This window comes from Scyliorhinus torazame, chromosome 22 (genome assembly GCF_047496885.1).
Source record: "Scyliorhinus torazame isolate Kashiwa2021f chromosome 22, sScyTor2.1, whole genome shotgun sequence".
Taxonomy (NCBI): domain Eukaryota; kingdom Metazoa; phylum Chordata; class Chondrichthyes; order Carcharhiniformes; family Scyliorhinidae; genus Scyliorhinus; species Scyliorhinus torazame.
The window spans coordinates 16,733,100-16,753,581 of record NC_092728.1 but is presented as its reverse complement, the minus strand read 5'-3'; the positions used below and the strand labels follow the sequence as shown (position 1 = coordinate 16,753,581).

The 20,482-nt window shown below is 45.3% G+C and overlaps 2 protein-coding genes across 2 annotated transcripts in view; one reads left to right on the top strand and one right to left on the bottom strand.

Annotated features, from left to right (window-relative positions):
- atp2b4 (ATPase plasma membrane Ca2+ transporting 4) overlaps positions 1–20,482 on the top strand; it is a 386,143-nt gene that overhangs the window by 229,281 nt on the left and 136,380 nt on the right. The gene's annotated exons all lie outside the window — the stretch shown is intronic.
- Positions 1–20,482, bottom strand: part of itih6 (inter-alpha-trypsin inhibitor heavy chain family member 6) — a 106,894-nt gene that overhangs the window by 57,670 nt on the left and 28,742 nt on the right. Inside the window, exons 4-5 of the mRNA XM_072487923.1 lie at positions 15,947–16,194; positions 15,136–15,305 (exon numbers count right to left, since the gene is read on the bottom strand). Coding sequence (XP_072344024.1) covers positions 15,136–15,305; positions 15,947–16,194 — 418 coding nt within the window. The remainder of the gene's footprint in view (positions 1–15,135; positions 15,306–15,946; positions 16,195–20,482) is intronic.

Genomic DNA, 20,482 nt, shown 5'->3' with positions numbered 1-20,482 from the left:
AATTCATTAAGGGTTATACATGGATCACTGTAGCTGTGTAGGGTTTGTAGTTGATAAAAATTCTTGCTGTGCATGTTTATGCAAATGTTAACTAAGTTCTCAGAGGGCAGGATGGTGGCCCAGTGGGTTAGCCCTGTTGTCTCACGGCACTGAGGTCCCAGGTTCGATCCCGGCTCTGGGTCACTGTCCGTGTGGAGTTTGCACATTCTCCCCGTGTCTGCGTGGGTTTTGCCCCCACAACCCAAAGATGTGCAGGGTAGGTAGATTTGCCACGCTAAATTGCCCCTTAATTGGAAAAATGAATTGGGCACTCTAGATTTAAAAAAAAACTAAGTTCTTAGAATAAAGCTTGTTTTTTTAATTAAAAGCGCCTAAGGACTCCGCTGACTAACCCCGGACTCGTACCCATCCCAGCCAAATTCAATAAACTGTTACAGGTCAGGTGAACTCCATAATACACTTTGGAGTTTTCTAATCCCTGGCCCATAACAACACACACATATATGCACACATACACAGGTATTCACACACACACAGGTACACACACATACACAGGTATATACACACACACAGGTATACACACATACACAGGTATATACACACACACAGGTATACACACATACACAGGTATACACACACACACAGGTATACACACATACACAGGTATACACACTCACACACAGGTATACACACATACACAGGTATACACACACACACAGGTATACACACATACACAGGTATACACACACACACAGGTATACACACACAGGTATACACACATACACAGGTATACACACATACACAGGTATACACACACACACAGGTATACACACATACACAGGTATACACACACAGGTATACACACATACACAGGTATACACACACACAGGTATACACACACACAGGTATACACACATACACAGGTATACACACACACACAGGTATACACACATACACAGGTATACACACACAGGTATACACACACAGGTATACACACATACACAGGTATACACACATACACAGGTATACACACACACACAGGTATACACACATACACAGGTATACACACACAGGTATACACACATACACAGGTATACACACATACACAGGTATACACACACACAGGTATACACACACAGGTATACACACATACACAGGTATATACACATAAACAGGTATACACACACACAGGTATACACACACACACAGGTATACACACACATGTATACACACATACACAGGTATATACACACACACACAGGTATACACACACACACAGGTATACACACATACACAGGTATACACACACACACAGGTATACACACATACACAGGTATACACACACAGGTATACACACATACACAGGTATACACACATACACAGGTATACACACACACAGGTATACACACACAGGTATACACACATACACAGGTATATACACATAAACAGGTATACACACACACAGGTATACACACACACACAGGTATACACACACATGTATACACACATACACAGGTATACACACACACACAGGTATACACACACACACAGGTATACACACATACACAGGTATACACACACACACACACAGGTATACACACATACACAGGTATACACACACACAGGTATACACACATACACAGGTATACACACACAGGTATACACACACACAGGTATACATACATACACAGGTACACACACACACAGGTATACACACATGCACAGGTATACACACACACACAGGTATACACACATACACAGGTATACACATACACACAGGTATACACACATACACAGGTATACACACATACACAGGTATACACACGCAGGTATACACACATACACAGGTATGCACACATACACAGGTATACACACACACAGGTATACACACATACACAGGTATACACACACACAGGTATACACACACAGGTATACACATACACACAGGTATACACACATACACAGGTATACACACACAGGTATACACACACAGGTATACACACATACACAGGTATACACATACACACAGGTATATACACACACACAGGTATACACACATACACAGGTATACACACACAGGTATACACACATACACAGGTATACACACAGGTATACACACATACACAGGTATACACACATACACAGGTATACACATATACACAGGTATACACACACAGGTATACACACACAGGTATACACATACACAGGTATACAGATACACAGGTATACACACACAGGTATACACACACACAGGTATACACATAAACAGGTATACACATACACAGGTATACACACACAGGTATACACACATACACAGGTATACACACATACACAGGTATACACACACACACAGGTATACACATACACAGGTATACACACACAGGTATACACACATACACAGGTATACACACATACACAGGTATACACACACACACAGGTATACACACATAAACAGGTATACACACACACAGGTATACACACATACACAGGTATACACACACACACAGGTATACACACATACACAGGTATACACACACACACAGGTATACACACATACACAGGTATACACACACACAGGTATACACACACAGGTATACACACATACACAGGTATACACACACATGTATACACACATACACAGGTATACACACATACACAGGTATACACACACAGGTATACACACATACACAGGTATTCACACACACACAGGTATACACACATACACAGGTATATACACACACACAGGTATACACACATACACAGGTATATATACACACACAGGTATACACACATACACAGGTATACACACACACAGGTATACACACATACACAGGTATACACACACACACAGGTATACACACATACACAGGTATACACACACACATATATGCACACATACACAGGTATTCACACACACACAGGTACACACACATACACAGGTATATACACACACACAGGTATACACACATACACAGGTATATACACACACACAGGTATACACACATACACAGGTATACACACACACACAGGTATACACACATACACAGGTATACACACTCACACACAGGTATACACACATACACAGGTATACACACACACACAGGTATACACACATACACAGGTATACACACACACACAGGTATACACACACAGGTATACACACATACACAGGTATACACACATACACAGGTATACACACACACACAGGTATACACACATACACAGGTATACACACACAGGTATACACACATACACAGGTATACACACACACAGGTATACACACACACAGGTATACACACATACACAGGTATACACACACACACAGGTATACACACATACACAGGTATACACACACAGGTATACACACACAGGTATACACACATACACAGGTATACACACATACACAGGTATACACACACACACAGGTATACACACATACACAGGTATACACACACAGGTATACACACATACACAGGTATACACACATACACAGGTATACACACACACAGGTATACACACACAGGTATACACACATACACAGGTATATACACATAAACAGGTATACACACACACAGGTATACACACACACACAGGTATACACACACATGTATACACACATACACAGGTATATACACACACACACAGGTATACACACACACACAGGTATACACACATACACAGGTATACACACACACACAGGTATACACACATACACAGGTATACACACACAGGTATACACACATACACAGGTATACACACATACACAGGTATACACACACACAGGTATACACACACAGGTATACACACATACACAGGTATATACACATAAACAGGTATACACACACACAGGTATACACACACACACAGGTATACACACACATGTATACACACATACACAGGTATACACACACACACAGGTATACACACACACACAGGTATACACACATACACAGGTATACACACACACACACACAGGTATACACACATACACAGGTATACACACACACAGGTATACACACATACACAGGTATACACACACAGGTATACACACACACAGGTATACATACATACACAGGTACACACACACACAGGTATACACACATGCACAGGTATACACACACACACAGGTATACACACATACACAGGTATACACATACACACAGGTATACACACATACACAGGTATACACACATACACAGGTATACACACGCAGGTATACACACATACACAGGTATGCACACATACACAGGTATACACACACACAGGTATACACACATACACAGGTATACACACACACAGGTATACACACACAGGTATACACATACACACAGGTATACACACATACACAGGTATACACACACAGGTATACACACACAGGTATACACACATACACAGGTATACACATACACACAGGTATATACACACACACAGGTATACACACATACACAGGTATACACACACAGGTATACACACATACACAGGTATACACACAGGTATACACACATACACAGGTATACACACATACACAGGTATACACATATACACAGGTATACACACACAGGTATACACACACAGGTATACACATACACAGGTATACAGATACACAGGTATACACACACAGGTATACACACACACAGGTATACACATAAACAGGTATACACATACACAGGTATACACACACAGGTATACACACATACACAGGTATACACACATACACAGGTATACACACACACACAGGTATACACATACACAGGTATACACACACAGGTATACACACATACACAGGTATACACACATACACAGGTATACACACACACACAGGTATACACACATAAACAGGTATACACACACACAGGTATACACACATACACAGGTATACACACACACACAGGTATACACACATACACAGGTATACACACACACACAGGTATACACACATACACAGGTATACACACACACAGGTATACACACACAGGTATACACACATACACAGGTATACACACACATGTATACACACATACACAGGTATACACACATACACAGGTATACACACACAGGTATACACACATACACAGGTATTCACACACACACAGGTATACACACATACACAGGTATATACACACACACAGGTATACACACATACACAGGTATATATACACACACAGGTATACACACATACACAGGTATACACACACACAGGTATACACACATACACAGGTATACACACACACACAGGTATACACACATACACAGGTATACACACACACAGGTATACACACATACACAGGTATATACACACACACAGGTATACACACACAGGTATACACACATACACAGGTATACACACATACACAGGTATACACACACACACAGGTATACACACATACACAGGTATACACACACACAGTTATACACACATACACAGGTATACACACACACAGGTATACACACACACAGGTATACACACATACACAGGTATACACACACACACAGGTATACACACATACACAGGTATACACACACACACAGGTATACACACACAGATATACACACATACACAGGTATACACACATACACAGGTATACACACACAGGTATACACACATACACAGGTATACACACACAGGTATACACACATACACAGGTATACACACATACACAGGTATACACACACACAGGTATACACACACAGGTATACACACATACACAGGTATATACACATAAACAGGTATACACACACACAGGTATACACACACACACAGGTATACACACACATGTATACACACATACACAGGTATACACACACACAGGTATACACACACACACAGGTATACACACATACACAGGTATACACACACACACAGGTATACACACATACACAGGTATACACACACACAGGTATACACACATACACAGGTATACACACACAGGTATACACACACACAGGTATACATACATACACAGGTACACACACACAGGTATACACACATGCACAGGTATACACATACACACAGGTATACACACATACACAGGTATACACACATACACAGGTATACACACACAGGTATACACACATACACAGGTATGCACACATACACAGGTATACACACACACAGGTATACACACATACACAGGTATACACACACACAGGTATACACACACAGGTATACACATACACACAGGTATACACACATACACAGGTATACACACACAGGTATACACACACAGGTATACACACATACACAGGTATACACATACACACAGGTATATACACACACACAGGTATACACACATACACAGGTATACACACACAGGTATACACACATACACAGGTATACACACAGGTATACACACATACACAGGTATACACACATACACAGGTATACACACATACACAGGTATACACACACAGGTATACACACACACAGGTATACACATACACAGGTATACAGATACACAGGTATACACACACAGGTATACACACACACAGGTATACACATAAACAGGAATACACATACACAGGTATACACACACAGGTATACACACATACACAGGTATACACACATACACAGGTATACACACACACAGGTATACACATAAACAGGTATACACATACACAGGTATACACACACAGGTATACACACATACACAGGTATACACACATACACAGGTATACACACACACAGGTATACACACATAAACAGGTATACACACACACAGGTATACACACATACACAGGTATACACACACACAGGTATACACACATACACAGGTATACACACACACACAGGTATACACACATACACAGGTATACACACACACAGGTATACACACACAGGTATACACACATACACAGGTATACACACACACAGGTATACACACATACACAGGTATACACACACAGGTATACACACATACACAGGTATACACACATACACAGGTATACACACACACAGGTATACACACACAGGTATACACACATACACAGGTATATACACATAAACAGGTATACACACACACAGGTATACACACACACACAGGTATACACACACATGTATACACACATACACAGGTATACACACACACAGGTATACACACACACACAGGTATACACACATACACAGGTATACACACACACAGGTATACACACACACAGGTATACACATACACAGGTATACAGATACACAGGTATACACACACAGGTATACACACACACAGGTATACACATAAACAGGAATACACATACACAGGTATACACACACAGGTATACACACATACACAGGTATACACACATACACAGGTATACACACACACAGGTATACACATAAACAGGTATACACATACACAGGTATACACACACAGGTATACACACATACACAGGTATACACACATACACAGGTATACACACACACAGGTATACACACATAAACAGGTATACACACACACAGGTATACACACATACACAGGTATACACACATACACAGGTATACACACACACACAGGTATACACACATACACAGGTATACACACACACAGGTATACACACACAGGTATACACACATACACAGGTATACACACACACAGGTATACACACATACACAGGTATACACACACAGGTATACACACATACACAGGTATACACACATACACAGGTATACACACACACAGGTATACACACACAGGTATACACACATACACAGGTATATACACATAAACAGGTATACACACACACAGGTATACACACACACACAGGTATACACACACATGTATACACACATACACAGGTATACACACACACAGGTATACACACACACACAGGTATACACACATACACAGGTATACACACACACACAGGTATACACACATACACAGGTATACACACACACAGGTATACACACATACACAGGTATACACACACAGGTATACACACACACAGGTATACATACATACACAGGTACACACACACACAGGTATACACACATACACAGGTATACACACACACACAGGTATACACACATACACAGGTATACACATACACACAGGTATACACACATACACAGGTATACACACATACACAGGTATACACACACAGGTATACACGCATACACAGGTATGCACACATACACAGGTATACACACACAGGTATACACACATACACAGGTATACACACACACAGGTATACGCACACAGGTATACACATACACACAGGTATACACACATACACAGGTATACACACACAGGGATACACACACACAGGTATACACACATACACAGGTATACACATACACACAGGTATATACACACACACAGGTATACACACATACACAGGTATACACACACAGGTATACACACATACACAGGTATACACACAGGTATACACACATACACAGGTATACACACATACACAGGTATACACACATACACAGGTATACACACACAGGTATACACACACACAGGTATACACATACACAGGTATACAGATACACAGGTATACACACATACACAGGTATACACACATACACAGGTATACACACACACACAGGTATACACACACAGGTATACACACATACACAGGTATACACACATAAACAGGTATACACACACACAGGTATACACACACACACAGGTATACACACACACACAGGTATATACACACAGGTATACACACATACACAGGTATACACACATACACAGGTATACACACACACAGGTATACACACACAGGTATACACACATACACAGGTATATACACATACACAGGTATACACACACACAGGTATACACACATACACAGGTATACACACACACAGGTATACACACACAGGTATACACATACACACAGGTATACACACATACACAGGTATACACACACAGGTATACACACACACAGGTATACACACATACACAGGTATACACATACACACAGGTATATACACACACACAGGTATACACACATACACAGGTATACAGACACAGGTATACACACATACACAGGTATACACACACAGGTATACACACATACACAGGTATACACACATACACAGGTATACACACATACACAGGTATACACACACAGGTATACACACACACAGGTATACACATACACAGGTACACACATACACAGGTATACACACATACACAGGTATACACACATACACAGGTATACACACACAGGTATACACACACACATATACACACACATCCAGATATACACACACATACAGATATATACACACACAGATATATACACACACACAGATACACACACACACAGGTATACACACACACACAGGTATACACACATACACAGGTATACACACACACAGGTATACACACACACACAGGTACACACAGGTATACACACACACACAGGTATACACACATACACAGGTATACACACACACAGGTATACACACAGGTATACACACATACACAGGTATACACACATACACAGGTATACACACACAGGTATACACACATACACAGGTATACACACACAGGTATACACACATACACAGGTATACACACATACACAGGTATACACACACAGGTATACACACATACACAGGTATATACACATAAACAGGTATACACACACACAGGTATACACACACACACAGGTATACACACACATGTATACACACATACACAGGTATACACACACACAGGTATACACACACACACAGGTATACACACATACACAGGTATACACACACACACAGGTATACACACATACACAGGTATACACACACACAGGTATACACACATACACAGGTATACACACACAGGTATACACACACAGGTATACACACACAGGTATACACACACAGGTATACATACATACACAGGTACACACACACAGGTATACACACATACACAGGTATACACACACACAGGTATACACACATACACAGGTATACACATACACACAGGTATACACACATACACAGGTATACACACATACACAGGTATACATACACACGTATACACACATACACAGGTATGCACACATACACAGGTATACACACACACAGGTATACACACATACACAGGTATACACACACACAGGTATACACACACAGGTATACACATACACACAGGTATACACACATACACAGGTATACACACACAGGTATACACACATACACAGGTATACACATACACACAGGTATATACACACACACAGGTATACATACATACACAGGTATACACACACAGGTATACACACATACACAGGTATACACACACAGGTATACACACATATACAGGTATACACACATACACAGGTATACACACATACACAGGTATACACACACAGGTATACACACACACAGGTATACACATACACAGGTATACAGATACACAGGTATACACACACACAGGTATACACACACACAGGTATACACATAAACAGGTATACAGATACACAGGTATACACACACAGGTATACACATACACAGGTATACACACATACACAGGTATACACACATACACAGGTATACACACATACACAGGTATACACACACTCAGATATGCACACATACACAGGTATACACACATACACAGGTATACACACATACACAGGTATACACACACTCAGATATGCACACATACACAGGTATACACACATACACAGGTATACACACACTCAGATATACACACACACACATGTACATAGACACACAGGTATACACACACACAGGTATACACACACACAGGTATACACACACACAGATATACACACACACAGATATACACACACACACATGTATACACACACACAGATATACACACACAGATATACATACACACACAGGTTTACACACACTCAGATATACACACACACAGGTATACACACATACACAGGTAAACACACACAGGTATACACACATACACAGGTATACACACATACACAGGTATACACACATACACAGGTATACACACATACACAGGTATACACACACACAGGTATACACACATGCACAGGTATACACACATACACAGGTATACACACACACACAGGTATACACACACAGGTATACACACATACACAGGTATACACACATAAACAGGTATACACACATACACAGGTATACACACAGGTATACACACACACAGGTATACACATACACAGGTATACACACACACAGGTATACACACACACAGGTATACACACACACAGGTATACACACATACACAGGTATACACATACACACAGGTATACACACACACAGGTATACACACATACACAGGTATACACACACAGGTATACACACATACACAGGTATACACACAGAGGTATACACACATACACAGGTATACACACATACACAGGTATACACACACAGGTATACACACACACAGGTATACACATACACAGGTATACACATACACAGGTATACACACACACAGGTATACACATACACATACACAGGTATACACATAGACAGGTATACACACACAGGTATACACATACACAGGTATACTTACATACACAGGTATACACACATACACAGGTATACACACATACACAGGTATACACACACTCAGATATGCACACATACACAGGTATACACACATACACAGGTATACACACATACACAGGTATACACACACTCAGATATGCACACATACTCAGGTATACACACATACACAGGTATACACACACTCAGATATACACACACACAGATATACATACACACACAGGTATACACACACACAGGTATACACACACACACAGGTATACACACACAGATATACACACACACACAGATATACACACACACAGGTATACACACACTCAGATATACACACACAGATATACATACACACACAGGTATACACACACTCAGATATACACACACACACAGATATATACACACACACAGGTATACACACACTCAGATATACACACACTCAGATATACACACACACACAGATATGCACACATACACAGGTATACACACACACAGGTATACACACACTCAGATATACACACACACAGATATACACACACACAGAGATACACACACACAGATATAAACACACACATATGCACCCACACAGATATACACACATACACAGATATACACACACAGATATGCACACACACAGTTTTACACACATACACAGATATACACACACAGATATACACACATACACACAAACAGATATAGACACACAGATATACACACACACACACACAGATATACACACACACAGATATACACACACACAGATATAAACACACACAGACATGCACCCACACAGGTATACACACACTCAGATATACACACACATACACACACACACAGATATACACACACACAGATATACACACACACAGATATACACACACACAGACATACACACACACGCACTGATACACACACACAGATACACACACACAGATATACACACATACACACACACAGATATACACACACATAGATATACACACACAGATACACACACACACAGATATACACACACACAGATATACACACACACAGATATGCACACACACAGACATACACACACACGCACAGATACACACACACAGATACACACACAGATATACACACATACACACACACAGATATACACACACATAGATATACACACACAGATATACACACATACACAGATATACACACATACAGATACACACACACAGATATGCACACATGCAGATATATACACACACACAGATATACACGCACACAGATATACACATACAGATATACACACACAGAGATATACACACACGCAGATATACACACACAGATATACACACACACAGATATACACACACACGTACAGATATACACACATACACACACAGATATACACACACAGATATACACACACACAGATATACACACACACATATATACACACACACAGATATACACACACACAGATATACACACACACAGATATAAACACACACAGATATGCACACACACAGATATACACACATACACAGATGTACACACACAGGCAGATATGCACATACACAGGAATACACACATACACAGATATACACACATACAGATACACACACATATATGCGCACATGCAGATATACACACACACAGATATACACATACAGATATACACACAGAGATATACACACACACAGATATACACACTCACAGATATATACACACACAGATATACACACATACACAGATATACACACACAGATATAAACACACACAAATATACACACAGATATAAACACACACAGATATGCACACATACACAGATATACACACACACACACAGATATGCACACATACACAGATATACACACACACAGATATTCACACACACACAGATATACACACATACACAGATATACACACACACAGATATACACGCATACAGATACACACACACAGAGATACGCACACACACAGATATACACACACACAGATACACACACAGATATAAACACACCTACACATACAGATATACACACACAGATACACACACACACACAGATATACACATACAGATATACACACACACAGGTATACACACACACACAGATATACACACACACAGATATACACACAGATATACACCCTCACAGATATACACACACAGATATACACACACAGATATACTCACACACATGTATACACACACACAGATATACACACACAGATAGACATACACACACAGATATACACATACAGATATACACACACAGATATACTCACATACATGTATACACACACACAGATATACACACACAGATAGACATACACACACAGATATACACATACAGATATACACACACAGATATACTCACACACATGTATACACACAGATATACACACAGATAGACATACACACATAGATATACACACACATCTACACAAACAGATATACACACACAGATACACACACACACAGATATACACATACAGATATACACACACAGATATACTCACGCACATGTATACACACACACAGATATTCACACACAGATAGACATACACACATAGATATACACACACACAGCTACACAAACAGATACACACACAGATATACACACACAGATATAAACACACACAGATATGCACATACACACAGATACACACACACACAGGTATACACACACAGGTATACACACATACAGATATACACCCACTAAATATACACACATATAAATATACACACACAGATAGACATACACACAGATATACACACACACATCTACACAAACAGATATACACACACAGATACACACACACACAAACACAGATATACACATACACAGAATACACACACAGAAATGAGTTCACACACTCAGAAGTTCAAACACGAACACACAGAAAAATGGCCTCCTCCTTTTCCTGTGTAACTGGCTCGAGAGGGGCTGAATGGGCCTCATGCAGTTCCTGTGCAACAGGCTCGAGAGGTGCTGAATGGGACTCCTCCTGTTCCTGTGTAACAGACTCGAGAGGGGCTGAATGGGCCTCCTCCTGTTCCTGTGTAACAGGCTCGAGAGGGGCTGAATGGGCCTCCTCCTGTTCCTGTGTAACAGGCTCGAGAGGGGCTGAATGGGTCTCCTCCTGTTCCTGTGTAACAGGCTTGAGAGGGGCTGAATGGGCCTCCTCCTGTTCCTGTGTAACAGGCTCGAGAGGGGCTGAATGGGCCTCCTCCTGTTCCTGTGTAACAGGCTCGAGAGAGAGGGGCTGAATGGGCCTCCTCCTGTTCCTGTGTAACAGGCTTGAGAGGGGCTGAATGGGTCTCCTCCTGTTTCTGTGTAACAGGCTCGAGAGGGGCTGAATGGGTCTCCTCCTGTTCCTGTGTAACAGGCTTGAGAGGGGCTGAATGGGTCTCCTCCTGTTTCTGTGTAACAGGCTCGAGAGGGGCTGAATGGGTCTCCTCCTGTTCCTGTGTAACAGGCTTGAGAGGGGCTGAATGGGCCTCCTCCTGTTCCTGTGTAACTCCCAATTTGTTCCCAGTATCAACATGATCGGCATTTTACCCTTCCTTCCCCAATGCATGCTCGTCCAACTTCCCTCCCCTCTCCCTTCCTCCTCCACCCTCAGTCTCCTCCTCCCCTCCCCCACCTCTCCTACCCACCCCCAACCTGTGCTCCCCCCCCCCCACTGACCTGTATGTCCCCAACGAGGTCGGCCATGTTGACATCGTACTGGACCACAAAGTCTCCCTGGATACCTTGGCTGGAGAATTGGGCCTGTTGCTCGGCACTGGGGGTGAAGCAGATCCGGGCGCAGTTGGCGGACCGCTCGATCGTGGTGGAGTCCGGGACGTCCTGCGTTCCTGCGGAGAGGCCAGAAGAACATCAGATGCGTGGGGGACGCATCCAGTAAGGGTCAGGCTGCCCGCATCCTGTCAACCCTCCCCCACACCGCGAGGGAGGAAAATTCCCTTCCCCCGCCTCACCACCCCCCCCCCCCCCCCTCCCTTGCCCTTTCCCTGACCCCCTGCTTCAGGCAACCCTTTCGACATGGAGGGTCTATCTTCCATCGTTATTGCGGGGATCCCCAGGCCGGGGAGAGGCAATTTAGGCTGGGGTAACCTCCCAGAACGTGCACAGCGCAGGGTCTGGTCAGGTCCGTTTGCGAGCGGGGAGAGGCTCACCGGAGGCCTCGTGGTCAGGGGGGGGGGGGTGGTAGTGCAGCGTGGGAGCGATGAGAGGGGGGGGGGGGCGGAAATCGCAGCCCCGTCTCTCAGCAGTGCCTGGGCTCACTAGGCCTCAGGCCTCAAAATGGTGGCTGGTTGGCAGGGGTTAAAGGTGAAATACTCCTTGTCTATTCGCCGGGCATCCGTCCGCACGCCCTCCCCCTCCCACACCCGCACCCCAGCCACGCCCCCCCCCCATCCCACTCCATCCCCACCACCCTCCGCCCCCTCGAGTATCCACCGCGTACGCTTTCACCCCCCCGCCCCCCCCCCCTCACCTTTGAGCTTGTTGCTCAGCAGCTTGCTCGTCCTGAGGGGAAGCACCTCGACGCGCTCGATGCCGGTCCGCTCGGCGACGACCACCTCGACGGTCAGGTTGCGCACCACCTGCCGGGGCCGGACGCTGAGCGCCAGCTCGTAGCGGCCCAGCCGCCGGGGCAGCAGCTCCTCGTAGCTCAGCGAGAAGCCGACGCGGCCCCCGGGTCCCACGTTGACGGCCACGCGGAACCGGTCCGCCTCGCGGCCCCTGCGAGGGACGCCGGGACGTCAGGGATCAGCTACAGGCCCGACGAATCGAAAGCTCGCGCGTGGAATCATATACAAAATGAACGCCAAGGGGTGATGGGGGGGGGGGGGGGGCTCTCGGGTGGGGGGGGGGCTGGGGCACAGCTGGAAAAGCGAATCGCAGCAACTGGAAAATTCCGGACAAAAATTCGGGAAGTGGCTGCACCGGAGAGGGTGAGGAAGTGATTCGCTGGGATGTTGCCTGCGCTGGAGCGTTTCAGCTGGTTAGGCTGGGCCTGTTTTCTGTGGAGCCGAGTTGGCTGGGGGGGGGGGGGGGGGGCCCTGATTGAGGTGTACAAAATGATGAGGGTCAGAGATAGTGTGGACAGGGAGGGGTTTTTCTCCTCAGCGGAGGGATCAATACATTTAAGGTAACGGGCGGGAGGTTTGAAGGGGATTTGAGGCAAACCCTTTTCACCCAGAGGCTGATGGGAATTGGGAGCTCGCGGCCTGAAAGGGCGTTAGAGGCGATTAACATTTGGGCCCCCCCCCCCGCAGCCCACAAGGCTACGCACCGAGCTCTGGAAATTGGGATCAGAATAGAGAGGCGGATAGATGGGCTGAAGGGCCTCATTCTGTGCAGTCAAGCTCAATGACTGTTGTCATGTGAGAGTGCCCTTTAAGAAAGGGGTGTTTAAGAAATGTACCTTTCAGAAATGGAGCTGCTCGTGTTACTGGAGTGATGTCAGAGTGTGGGTGGAGCTGAGCTCCACTTCTGCTTTTTAGTTTCAGTTTGAGGAAGCTTGGGTGTGTCTGTGAGCTGCACTGCTGTTGATCTCTGCCATCCAAAAACTATCCATGGATCATTTGGTGACTTCAGAATTATAAATGTTTTCAGTATTAAATGTGAACCCCGATGTGCTCCTCTTTAGAGGTTTGTTAAGTCTTTTGGATGTTAAAAGAACAGAATACAGGTTACTTAGTGTTGTATTCTTTGGGGGTTGTATTTGAATTAATGGTTGCTAAGATGTTCACTGTTTGTTTTAGAAAGGTTAACTTGAGTTTATAGAATAAACATTGTTTTGTTTTAAAAACCACTGGTCCATTTCTGCTGTCCCACACCTGTAGAGTGGGCCGTGTGCTCCCCACACCACAATCTATTAAAAGTTGTGGGTCAGGTGAACTCCATGATACACTTTGGGGTTCTCTAAACCCTGACCCATAACAAACTGGCTCGAGGGGGATAAAAGTCTATCTATTGGATTGGCTTAGTGAACTTAAAGACAGTGAGGGGTGAGCACATTGTGGTTGCTTTTCAGGTGTGGTATTATAGTTTAAGTGGGGAGTGTGTTGTGGGCAATGGCTCCTTCAGAGGCTCTGAAGTTTTTGGGGGTGGAGACGGTCACACGCAGTACCTTACGGACAGAGACTAAAAGCAGACTGTTAGATTTGGCAAAAACATTGCAGTTAACATTACCTGACAAAATGCGAAAAGATGAGGTAATTATGGCGGTTGCTAAGCATTTAAAGTTGCCGGAGATACAGTCTGACCCATTGGAAATGGCAAAGATCTAGTTGCAGATTAAGCAACTTGAACATGAAAAAGAATTAAAGCAGCTTGAATATGCAATGAGAGAAAAAGAAAGAGAAAGGGAGATACAGATCAGGGAAAAGGGGAAAGAGAGAGAGTTTGAATTTCGGAAAATGGCCATGAAACATAACAGCCAGTTAAAGTTGGCAGGGGTAAAGGGAAACGTACGGTTGGATGACAGTGACGAGGATAGTGAGAAAGAGTGTCATAGTCGAAGGCTTGGTGGGAATCTATTTAAATAAGGAAGCATTGCCAAGGTTTGACGAGAAGGTGGAAGCCTTTTTCATTTCATTTGAGAAGGGAGCTGAACAAATGAAATGGCCACAGGACATGTGGGTGTTACTGATTCAAACAAAGCTGGTAGGTAGAGCTAGTGAAGTGTTTGCATCACTACCGGAGGAGATATCTGGGACGTATGAGGAGGTGAAGAAATCCATCTTAAGTGCATATGAACTAGTGCCTGAAGCTTACAGACAAAGGTTTAGAAATTTAAGGAAAGAATTTAATCAAACATACATGGAGTTAGAAAGGCAAAAACTGAGTAATTTTGATAGGAGGATGAGGGCTTTGAAAATAGATCAAACGTATGAAGCTCTCAGAGAAATTATACTTTTGGAGGAGTTTAAAAATTCAATTCCTGATGTAGTGAGAAGTCATGTGGAAGAGCAGAGGGAGTGCCGCACTGTCGGAGGGTCAGTGCTGAGGGAGCACCGCACTGTCGGAGGGTCAGTGCTGAGGGAGCGCTGCACTGTGGGAGGGTCAGTGCTGAGGGAGCGCCGCACTGTCGGAAGGTCAGTGCTGAGGGAGCGCCGCACTGTCGGAGGGTCAGTGCTGAAGGAGCGCCGCACTGTCGGAGGGTCAGTGCTGAGGGAGCGCCGCACTGTCGGAGGGTCAGTGCTGAGGGAGCGCCGCACTGTCAGAGAGTCAGTGCTGAGGGAGCGCCGCACTGTCGGAGGGTCAGTGCTGAGGGAGCGCTGCACTGTCGGAGCGTCAGTGCTGAGGGAGCTCCGCACTGTCAGAGGGTCTGCAGAGGGACTGTGCTGAAGGAGCGCCGCACTGTCGGAGGGTCAGTGCTGAGCGAGTGCCGCACTGTCGGAGGGTCAGTGCTGAGGGATCTCCGCACTGTCGGAGGGTCAGTGCTGAGGGAGCGCTGCACTGACGGAGGATCAGTGCTGAGGGAGGGTCGCACTGTCGGAGAGTCAGTGCTGAGGGAGCGCCGCACTGTCAGGGGGTCAGAGATGAGGGAGTGCCGCATTGTCGGAGGGTCAGTGCTGAGGGAGCGCCGCACTGTCGGAGGGTCAGTGTTGAGGGAGCGCCGCACTGTCGGAAGGTCAGTACAGAGGGAGCGCCGCACTGTCAGGGGGTCAGTGCTGAGGGAGCTCCGCACTGTCAGAGGGTCAGTGCTGAAGGAGCGCCGCACTGTCGGAGGTTCAGTGCTGAGGGAGTGCCGCACTGTCGGAGGGTCAGTGCTGACGGAGCGCCGCACTATCGGAGGGTCAGTGCTGAGGGAGCGCCGCACTGTCAGAGGGTCAGTGCTGAGGGAGCGCCCCACTATCAGAGGGTAAGTTCTGAGGGAGCGTCGCACTGTCGGAGGGTCAAGGCTGAGGGAGCGCCGCACTGTCGGAGGGTCAGTGTTGAGGGATCGCTGCACTGTCAGAGGGTCAGTGCTGAGGGAGCACCGCACTGTCAGAGGGTAAGTGCTGAGGGAGCTCCGCACTGTCAGAGGGTCAGTGTTGAGGGATCGCCGCACTGTCGGAGGGTCAGTGCTGAGAGAGCGTCGCACTGTCAGAGGGTCAGTGCTGAAGGAGCGCCGCACTGTCGGAGGGTCAGTGCTGAGGGAGCACCACACTGTCAGAAGGTCAGTGCTGAAGGAGCGCCGCACTGTTGGAGGGTCAGTGCTGAGGGAGCGCCGCACTGTCGGAGGGTCAGTTCTGAGGGATCGCCGCACTGTCGGAGGGTCAGTGCTGAGTGAGCGCCGCACTGTCTGTGGGTCAGTGCTGAGGGAGCTCTGCACTGTCAGAGGGTCAGTGCTGAGGGAGCGCCGCACTGTGGGTGGGTCAGGGCTGAGGGATCGCCGCACTGTCGGAGGGCCAGTACTGAGGGTGCGCCGCACTGTCGGAGGGTCAGTGCTGAGGGAGCACCGCACTGTCGGAGGGTCAGTGCTGAGGGAGCGCCGCCCTGTCGGAGGGTCAGTGCTGAGGGAGCGCCGCACTGTCGGAGGGTCAGCGCTGAGGGAGCGCCGCACTGTGGGTGTCAGTGCTGAGAGAGCGCCCCACTGTCAGAGGGTCAGTGCTGAGGGAGCGCCGCGCTGTCGGAGGGTCAGTGTTGAGGGATCGCCGCACTGTCAGAGGGTCAGTGCTGAGGGAGCACCGCACTGTCAGAGGGTCAGTGCTGAGGGAGCTCCGCACTGTCAGAGGATCACTGTTGAGGGATCGCCGCACTGTCGGAGGGTCAGTGCTGAGAGAGCGTCGCACTGTCAGAGGGTCAGTGCTGAAGGAGCGCCGCACTGTCGGACGATCAGTGCTGAGGGAGCACCACACTGTCAGAAGGTCAGTGCTGAAGGAGCGCTGCACTGTCGGAGGGTCAGTTCTGAGGGATCGCCGCACTTTCGGAGGGTCTGTGCTGAGGGAGCGCCGCACTGTCAGAGGGTCAGGGCTGACGGAGTGCTGCACTGTCAGAGGGTCAGTGCTGAGGGAGCACCATACTGTCGCAGGGTCAG